This window comes from Fukomys damarensis, unplaced genomic scaffold, assembly GCF_012274545.1.
Source record: "Fukomys damarensis isolate Sample0158 unplaced genomic scaffold, DMR_v1.0_HiC HiC_scaffold_3, whole genome shotgun sequence".
In the NCBI taxonomy this organism is placed as follows: domain Eukaryota; kingdom Metazoa; phylum Chordata; class Mammalia; order Rodentia; family Bathyergidae; genus Fukomys; species Fukomys damarensis.
In genome coordinates this window covers 8,642,500-8,651,837 of record NW_022900915.1, presented here as the reverse complement: position 1 = coordinate 8,651,837, position 9,338 = coordinate 8,642,500, and the positions used below count along the sequence as shown (strand labels likewise).

The 9,338-nt window shown below is 53.0% G+C and overlaps 1 protein-coding gene across 1 annotated transcript in view; it reads left to right on the top strand.

The window, feature by feature from the left end:
• Positions 1-9,326, top strand: part of Ppargc1b (PPARG coactivator 1 beta) — a 91,303-nt gene extending 81,977 nt beyond the window's left edge. Inside the window, exons 10-13 of the mRNA XM_033765544.1 lie at positions 1,863-1,938; positions 4,023-4,144; positions 7,020-7,174; positions 8,016-9,326. Coding sequence (XP_033621435.1) covers positions 1,863-1,938; positions 4,023-4,144; positions 7,020-7,174; positions 8,016-8,116 — 454 coding nt within the window. The 3' untranslated portion in view covers positions 8,117-9,326. The remainder of the gene's footprint in view (positions 1-1,862; positions 1,939-4,022; positions 4,145-7,019; positions 7,175-8,015) is intronic.
• The last annotated feature ends 12 nt before the right edge of the window (positions 9,327-9,338 follow it).

Here is a 9,338-nt window from a genome sequence, read left to right as displayed (position 1 = left end):
GCCCCCCCCCCCCCACACACACATACACCTGCACCCGCAGAGCTCCTGAAGGCCCCAGCCTTGAGTACTTATCTGATTCTATGGGGATGAAGGTGGAGAATTTGCATTTCTAATAGTTTCCCCACCGGTGATGATGTTACCAAGGACCATACCCTGAGACCGAAAATCGGGGCATCCAGAGGGCTTTTCTTAGAAACATTCAGCTTTGTATGAACACATTTCTACCAATGACTGTTTCCTGTTGGAAGATCCCATGAAAGCAAATGACCATCTCGCTATTAAGTTGTACACAAACATCAATTCTAGGGGGGTCCTGGGCTTTGCACAGACCAGTGTTGAGAAGCCCTAAGTTGTCAGTTATTCAAAATTAATTCCCCAGCAATTTCTTTAACTGCCTTTGCCCAGCAAGCCAGGAGCCATCAGTCCCAGTCATCTTCTGGCAGAAAATTCTAGGCTTCTGTTTCTGGCTCCATTCTACTTTCCCCAGGGGCAACTCCTGCCTGGCAGCCCTCTGTGGCCAAAGTTCAATCTTGGCCTTGCTTTGGGGCAAGCGGACTGAGCCAGGCTTGTGCTTGGCAGAGGTGTGTTTGGAAAGTCACCCTGTGTGACCAGGGTGGTCTTCTTCCCTGCCTGCTCCCCTCTGAAGAGTCAGGGTTCTCTCTAGAACTCTCACGGGGCTCCTTTTCTTCTTGCTTTTGAGTCGTCCGCAGGTCTGGCCTTTTCTGCTCACTGGTTATCTCAGTCCCTGCTCAGCTGCCTGGCAGGGTTTAGTACTTGACAAGCTCCAACCTTCTCCTGACCCCCTGTCTTCGCTGCTACTGAGCTTCCATCAGTAGGAGCACACCGAGGCTGGTTTAGCAGACAACCTGAACTCCACAAGATCATCCAGTCTCTGGGTTCTTTAGGCTAGGAAAGTTGACTCAGTTGATGGTGACCCCATTATCCTATAGCTCTCCAACGCTGCAAGTCATATTCCCTTCTCCCGCCCTGTTGGAGCTTTCCACATGGGCTTGGAGGGTGCATCTGCTTCTCATTCCCATTTATAGATGAGGCGGCGGAGGCTCAGGTTGAAATAGCAAAGCAGGGCAGGCATCCACTGAGCATTTCCTGGGCCAAGTACTTATGTGCATTTTCTGATTTAAGCCTTACAAATGGCCACAGAGGTGGACATAATTGGTTATCTCCGTTTCATAGAGGAAGAAGTGGAGCTGAGAGGGCTTGGGTACCTGGCCAGGGTCGCCCAGGTGGGAGGTGGTAGGGGCAGGATTGGAGCAGAGACTGTCTGGTTCAGGAGTCTGCATTTCCATCCTCCCGGCCGCACTTCTCAAGGGTTTGCACCGGAGGCACAGAGCAGCGTGAGACAGGCGTGAGGGAGCCCGCTCAGTCTCTGCAGATGAACAGTTTGGTGGCCTGACCCAGCACAGGCAGGGAGCTGTGCTTGGAGCCTGATGATGGACAAGGCACAAACCAGTAGAAAGCCACGGTTCTGGAGCCAGAAGACCTGCTTTGAGCTCTGACTTCTCCCCTCTAGGCAAGTCCCATCTTGAACCCAAGCTTCAGATTTTTTAATCTAGAAAATGGAGAAACAAGACTTCCTAAGGTAGTTTTTTCCCCCTCGGGTCAACTAAGATAATGAAGCAAAAGGGCTTCTCTACCCCTAACGGCAGTGAAAGGCAAGGCTCCGAAGGGCAGAGTTATAATTAGCAAGCTGGCAGAAGGCGGGCACCCCGTGTTCAGAGCCAACACGGTCCTGGGCTGTCCTTGCGGAGGGAAAGCTGGGTTTCTGCCCTCAGAAGCCTTTGCCTCCGCCCACCGTGCTCCTGCTGACAGTGAGTGCCTCTGCTTTGCTTGTTCACCGACAGATGTGAGAGCAGAGGTCCATGTGCAGACGGAACCCCAAGTGTCCGGTGTGCCAGGAAGCAGCAGGAAAAGGCCATTGTAAGTGTCCTGGGGCCCCGGTGCCCAGAGTGAGTGGGGACATACAGGGGTGTCAGGAAGTGCTGAGCCTGTCAGCCTTCAACCACTGCCTGGGCATGAGGGACTGTGGCTTGCAGAACGGTTATATTTCCCTCGTTTGAAAGTCGCAGGGGTCACCAGAAGCCATCAAAGCTGACACTATGTAAATTCCAAGCAACAGACTGCCCACGAGGTGTGCAGTTGGTGGCAACTTAGGGCTCAGCCTCAGTGGCTTTGAGAGCACCAAGGGGGAGGGGAGGAGGGAGTACACAGCCAAGCGGACTGGGCCACAAGTCAGCTCTGCCACCTCCTTGAATGTGGCCTTGGGCTTCCCCAAGCTCCCCTCGGCCTGTTAACTCCTCTGTACACAGGGAATTGGGCCTTGTGCTTTCTAAGGTTTTCTTCAACTTGAGCTGGGCTAAAAGACCAGGAGAACCTGTTGTGTCCTCCGCACCCACCTCCCTGGTCCTCTCCCCAAGTGTGCCCACAGCCTACAAAGCTGCCCACCAAGAAAATCTCTTAGGAAGCACCCTGCAGAGGGCAATTGGAGCCAGCCACATACCTCATGTCACTAGAAAAAAGGGAGAGAAAGCAGGATGGAAACACAGAAGGGTAAACAGACTCCCAGGACATGGCGCTTCGGGAACGGGGTCTCTGGAGCAGGTTTTTCTTTTTCTGGCAGTTGAGCAAAAGCGTTCCTTCACATTGAGCTGTATCCCTGCTTCTCTTTATTTTGAGACTGGGTCTCGCTCAGTCACTAACTTGCACAGGGTGGGCTCAGATTCGAATTCCTCCTTGCTTGGCCTCCCAGAGCGCTACGCCACCAGACCAAGCTACAAGCAGGTTCTTAAAGCCACATCGTGAGCATAGACCATCCTGCTGGAGCCCGTTTGGGCCTTTCGCAGTTTGACAAATGTGACACAACCTTAGGCTTCGGGTGACAGTGATGTACAAAGCAGATAAGCCCAGACCCCCATGGTGGGGGCAGAGGGGAAAGAAAGACGGTGGACTCGTAAACAAAGGAATGCGCGATGGAACTACAGATTTCCGGGAGCACTCTGCAAGGACGTCATGACGTCACGACTGAGATTCCCGCTGTCGGGGTCACGCCTGGACTGCTGGAAGAGTGCGGTTACCTGGCTGGGTGGAGAGGCGCAGGGCGCTGGGCCCGAGGGATGGGGAGGAGCTCTGGTACTAGCAGAATTCAGGTCGGGAGAAGAAGAGCTTTCTCTGCTGAGCAGAACCCAGACGTATCACGGCATGAGACAGGTGGTTCCCGTGACTGTTGACGCTGTCCTCCTGGGGCGCCCAGGCCTGAGTGTTCTCCCCGGACACCTGTGGCTCCGGGGTTGGGGGCTGTGCCCGTGCCCAGAGAAAGCCTGTCTAAACCACAGGCAGTCTTGCCCATCCATAGGAGCAGGATCGCATCACAGGTCTCACGAGGAGCAGAGAGGGATTGTAGCCAGGACTCCTGCTCCCTACGTCTGTCACACTGTCCTTGGCGTCTGCAGGTGACGTCATGGTCACAATGCTGTGACCAAGATCCAGCAACTCTAGCAGCCCCAAAGGCCCCATCTCATTACCTCTCCTTCCCACCCACTCTGATCCCCACAAATGACCTGGCTCCTAACACATCTTCAGCAACTTTCAAGTCCACCCCATCGCCACCCGCCTTAGACTCAAGGTACAAGTGCAGGGTGGGGGATTGGGCTCAGTGGTTCCAGTGCTTGCCTCGCAAGCGCAAGGACCCTAGTTTGATCCCCGGTGCCAAAAAAAAGTCAAGATGCAGAAGATGCTGACCGATCATGCAGTGGTATCTGTGGCAACAAGTGCCCTGCCCTCCCCTCAGCCCCTCATCCCCTCATGTAAGCAGTAGTTCCTCTGAGGGCCGCTTTCCCTCTCGTACTCAGTGGCCCTGCTGCATAAGGTCAGGTCCTCCAGTACCCAGGTTGTCGCGGCCTCTCTCTGACTCCAGCTGCTGCTGCTGCTGCTCGGCCAGGCATTAGACAGAGATGAGGACTCCGTGGGAGCAGTGACAAGGTCCCTCTCTGTCCCCTTTCGAACAGGGTGAAGGCCGAGTCGTGTATGTTCAAAATCTCTCCAGCGACATGAGCTCCTGGGAGCTAAAGAAGCGCTTTGAGGTGTTTGGCGAGATCGTAGAGTGCCGGGTGCTGACGAGAAGTAAGAGGTGAGTCCAGACAAGCCGCTGCAGGCAGGGGAGTGGGGAGGGCACAGGTTCCCATCCAGGCTGGGTGCACCGAAGAGGCCCAAGGAGGTCTGTAGATCAGCCCAGAGCAGCACGAGTGAACCTTTTGGAATTTTCAGTGATGGCAGCCCACTGCGGCACGGCTGCCTTGAGTCCGCCACCCCTGGCCTAGGCCCAGGAGCCAGGCCGAGCGAGAAAGGACCAACGGTGATGGTTCACCAGCAAAGGCAGCAGGCGTGGCCCGTGGTTCACCTAAACTTCCCGCGCCCCCGGGTCACAGGCATTTGTATTCTTTATATTGCTTTTCTTTCTGGGGGGCTCGGACCATCTGAGTGTCTCCTTCGTGGCACAGCCAGACTGGCACTCACGGGTCCACCCCCGACCCCCGGCCTCCACGGCATCTCCGCGCTGTTCACGTTCCTTCCACTCTCTGCAGCGGTAGTCCTGGCCCTGGCTCTGTTAGGCAGCCCTGGGTTTTCCTCACCCGCCTGGGGAGCAGTGTTTCATCTGTCAGGGAATCTGCAGAAAGCCCCTGTTGCCACGAATGCACAACTGAGATGTCAAAACTTTTGTCAGCTTGGAAATGTTTCTAAATTATCTCCCATTAGACTTGCAAACTTAGTGATTAGGGCTTTTAAATTGTGGTTTAATAATAGTTAAAAACAAAATAAAACCCTCAACAAGAAAATGATTTCTTGTATATCAATCATTGTAACACTTTACACCCATTAGGATGGCTACTGTTACAAAACAGAAAATAAGGGTGGGTGAGCATGTGGAGAAACTGGAACGCTTGTATAGGATTGGCGGGAAAGTAAAATATTACAGCCGATGTAGGAAACAATATAGCAGTTTCTTAAAAACTTCAACCTAGAAGCATCTTGTGACCCAGCCATTGTACCTACGGGTAGAAGAGAAATGAAGACAGGATCACAAAGAGATATCGCTTCCCTAGTGTTCAAGGCAATATTGTTCCCAATAGCCAAGAGGTAGAAACAACCCAGATGTCTACTGATGGACAGAAAAATAAAACAGCATCTGTCCCTCTAGTGGAGTACCGTGCAGCCCTAACAAGGAAAGAGATAATGACAGAGGCCACCCCGTGAAAGAGCATGTAGACGTCACTGAAGCTGAATACTCTAGTTTCGCTTATGATGCCCTGAAGTCATCAAATTCATACTGACAGGTCGGGCGTGGTGGCGCACGGCAGTAATCCCAGCACGCGGGAGGCTGAGGCAGGAGGATTGCTGTGAGTTCGAGACCAACCTGGGCTACATAGTGAGTTCCAGGTCAGTCTCAACTACATAGTGAGACCCTGTCTCAAAAACAAACAAACAAAAAAATTCATACTGACAGAAAGCAGAGAGATGGGCTGCCAGGATATGAGGGAAGGGCTGTAGAGGAGATACTTGTTTAACAGATACAGAAAAAGTAAGGATGGTACATTTATTTTTTCCCCTCCCTCCCACTCTCCCTCCCTTCCTTCCTTGTACTGGGGATTGAACCAAAAACCTTCACACTGAGCTAGATCTCCAACCCTTTCTATTCTATTTTTTTTATTTTGAGACAAAGTCTTGCTAAGTCTTTAAGTTGCCTGGGCTGGGATGGACCCAATCCTGCTGCCTCAGTCTCCTACAGTAGTGGAATACAGGCATGTGCCACTGTGCCCAGTTGGTAAATTTTATGTTAGTTTTTACCAAAAAAAAATTTTTTAAAAAAGAGTCATCACACAAATAGAACTTTTTAAAGTTTTGTACAGTCTTCAGAATATCACGGAAAAATAGAGGAAACAGATGAATCTCCAAAGAAAAATATCAATGTGTCAAGATTTAAAAAGCATACATGGTCTTTCAAAAAGGGTCTTGGGTGTACTCCCAGCTTCAGACATTGAAAGCGGCTGAAACGCTCCAACTTTGCCTTGGTTCAGAGGGGGTTGGGAAATGCAACTCCCCTGAATGTGAGTTAGGTACCCACTGTGGCTAAGCCTGTGCTGAGCAGTAGGGAAATGCCACTCCGTCTCTGCCCCAAAACATTTCTATTGCAGACGGATTATCAGTCAGATTCTTTTTCTTCTTATTTGTAGAACTAAAATGTCAAGGGAAAGCCCACTTTGGGTCCCCCTATCTTGGCCCCTTCTTGGGTGTCTGCCTGTCCTGGTTGTTCTAAGCTCCCCTCTACCCTACTAGAAGCAGCAGCCCTCTCCTCACAGTTCCAGCAAAGATCTGGGTGGATCTCTGGGGTTTAGCTGTGGGTGGGCAATAAGCTTATCCTGACCATGGAGCCTGGCTGTCTGTGGGGAGAGGGGCTGGGTGTTTTGCCATCAGAGGTTTCTTCCGCCATCAGAGGTGTACAGAACGCCGGCGATCTGAGGGGAAGTGAAGGTTGATTTGGCAACTACGGCAGTGGTAGCTGAGGCAGTGAGAAGAGCAGGGGAGTAAGCCTGGCGAAAGCAAGGAGCTGGACACGGCAGGGACGTGCAGAGAGGCGTTGAGAGCATTCCCTTTGACATCAGGAAAGCCCGCATTCAAATCCCCGCTCTGCTACTTGCTTTTGGGCAGATTCCTGAATTCTGTGCGGCCTGTCTCTGTGTGGGGAGCTGGAGGTAACGGTACTCGTGTCCCTGGGTCAGCTGGACAGTGTGTCAGACCGTGTCACCAGCACCGGGAAAACATCCTACAGATGAGCTATTCTGACTCTTACCCGACACGGGTGTGGGCCTAATGATGGTGCCATCTCGAACTGTGGGGCCCCGTAACAAGGGTACGAGTCACTGGCTTTCTGCCCCTCCTGTAGCGACAGGTGGCTGACAGCTTGTGCCAGGCTGGCCCAGAAACATGCTTCCCTGTTGTCCCCGCAGAGGCGAGAAGCATGGCTTCATCACCTACCGGTGTTCTGAGCATGCGGCCCTGTCCCTGCAGAATGGCACCACCCTGAGGAAGCGCAACGAGCCCTCCTTCCGGCTGAGCTCGGGCAGGCTCCGGCACTCCTGCTGGCCCCAACACACCGACTGCGGTAAGCACCCAGGGCCCAGCCACAGGCCAGCAGGACACAGAGCCTAAAAGGCAGTGGCTTTTAGTGATGGCACCCAGACCTAAAGCCCCTTCGGGATGTGGCTCCCTGCCCAAGCCCACTGGCTGAAGGGCGTAACTCCAGCCCTCTGCCTGGAGGCCGCCATCCTGTTTTTGCACTGGTCTCTGGTCCACTTTGTCCTGTCTCGTGACTGGCACCAAAAACAAAGTCAAGCCTCCATGGCCTCTAGGAACCATGACCTCCCTGGCCAGCTGCTGCCCTGGTTGAGGAAAAGGGACTCCGTGGTGACCCCAACAAGGCAGGGGTTCTGTCCATTAAAGGACCACAGCGTGACAACGCTGTCATCGTGCCACTGCCACTCGGGGACAAGTTGGTAAAGAAAGGCAGACAAGAGCAGTGTAATGGAGAGCCCAAGGTCACCTTCACAGTCCAGGACCGAGTATCCGGGACTAGGTGGGGCCCGGGCCAGAAGCACACCTGTTTTAGGGACCCAGCCCCCGTCTGCACACCCAGCTCTGTTGGTGCTGCTCCCTTATGTGACTCAACAACAGGCTACTAATGGCTGGGACACTGCTAGGGCAAGTAGGATTCTGGGATGCTAGAGATGGACAGGAGCTCTAGAATATTCTTGCTCAAGTGCCCTTTGCTCTGTAAGACAGAGGCAGCCTCCTAGAGATCTCCATGCTTACCGTCCGGTGCTCATCTCTCCTCTGATGCCTGGGCTACACCCGCTCCGCGGGGGCCCCCTCTTCCGGGGCAGATGTGCCAGTTGTCTGGCCTTTATAAACGCTCACTGATCCTCTCCCTCCCACTGACCCCCCAGACGGCAATCCAGAGGAGGCCCTTCCTGCATCTGGGAAAAGCAAGTACGAAGCCATGGATTTTGACAGCTTGCTGAAAGAGGCCCAGGAGAGCCTACACTGATAACAGCCTTAACCTCCGAGGAATACCTCAATACCTCAGACAAGGCCCTTCCTATATGTTTACGTTTTCAAAGAAAGAAGTAGATGAGAAAGAGCGAGCGAGCGAGCGAGCGTGGGAGAACACGTGAGAGAGACTTGAAACTACTGTCCTTTTAAAAAAAAAATCGATGTTTACATTGCACAAAGCTGCTTCTGTCTGTGAGTTTCCATGATGTCGATGTTCTACTGCCACATTAGGGTCCTCGCTTCCAAAGGGTCGTCCTGGGTACGCCTCGAAGTGCGGGGTCAGTCACCCACTGCTCCCCCGCCCGACTGACTTCCTCTCGTAGACTTGCAGCCTTTTCGTCATAACATCTCCTGTCTGTAGTGTGTGATGATGAAACTGTCACTTGTGAATAGAATCAGGATTATCAACTCATTTTTAACCGAACAAAAAAAGTATATCCTTAAAATAACGTATCTATGGCTCAGATGTACTGTGCCCCAGATTATTGTATCGCTTCCTTGATTTTTAACTATGCACAGTCACGAGGTGTTTGCCATTGAGCTGAGCTGCTCCCCTGCGAGATGGCCCTGGAGGTGCTGGGGGTGCCGGGAGGCTGGTCCCCGGGAAAGCACAGCCTGCAGCCCCAACAACTAGGAACAGTGGAGAGATGGGCCTTTTCTGCCAAGTCCTGCCATGACTTATTTGGAGCAAGTTTGGGTCTAGTTACAGCCCCATCTGTCAGTGCTCAGATCTTGTGTGAAGCCAGGATGAGCCACATTATTTTCATTTTCCAGGGGAAGCCTCAGGGCCGTGCAGGGCAAAATGACCTGCCGTGTTCAAGGCCATTAAGAAGGCAGAGCGGTGACTCAGCCCAGGCCTTCTTCTCCTGGTCACTCCTGCAGTAGCTGGGGTGAAGATGCCATGCTCTGGGACTGGCGGAGGTGTGTTAGGCTGCCTTGGGCACCAGACTAGAAGCCAAAGGCCTCATCTGGGAGATCAATTGGCTGTGGACTCATGAGCACTAGGCAAGTCCCAGTCCCAGCGTGATCAGCAGGATCAGCTTTGATCCTGAGTGAACACAGCTTCAGGACTCTGAAGTGTCTCTGCAGTGGTCCGGATGGACCTACTGGTCTAAGAGCGGTCATCCTGTGGGGGCCAGCTACCAGCCCGTCCTGCTACTTCACCTTGGCCTCATCTGTGATGCAGTTTTGATGGCTAGGGCAGGGGCACGAGGAGG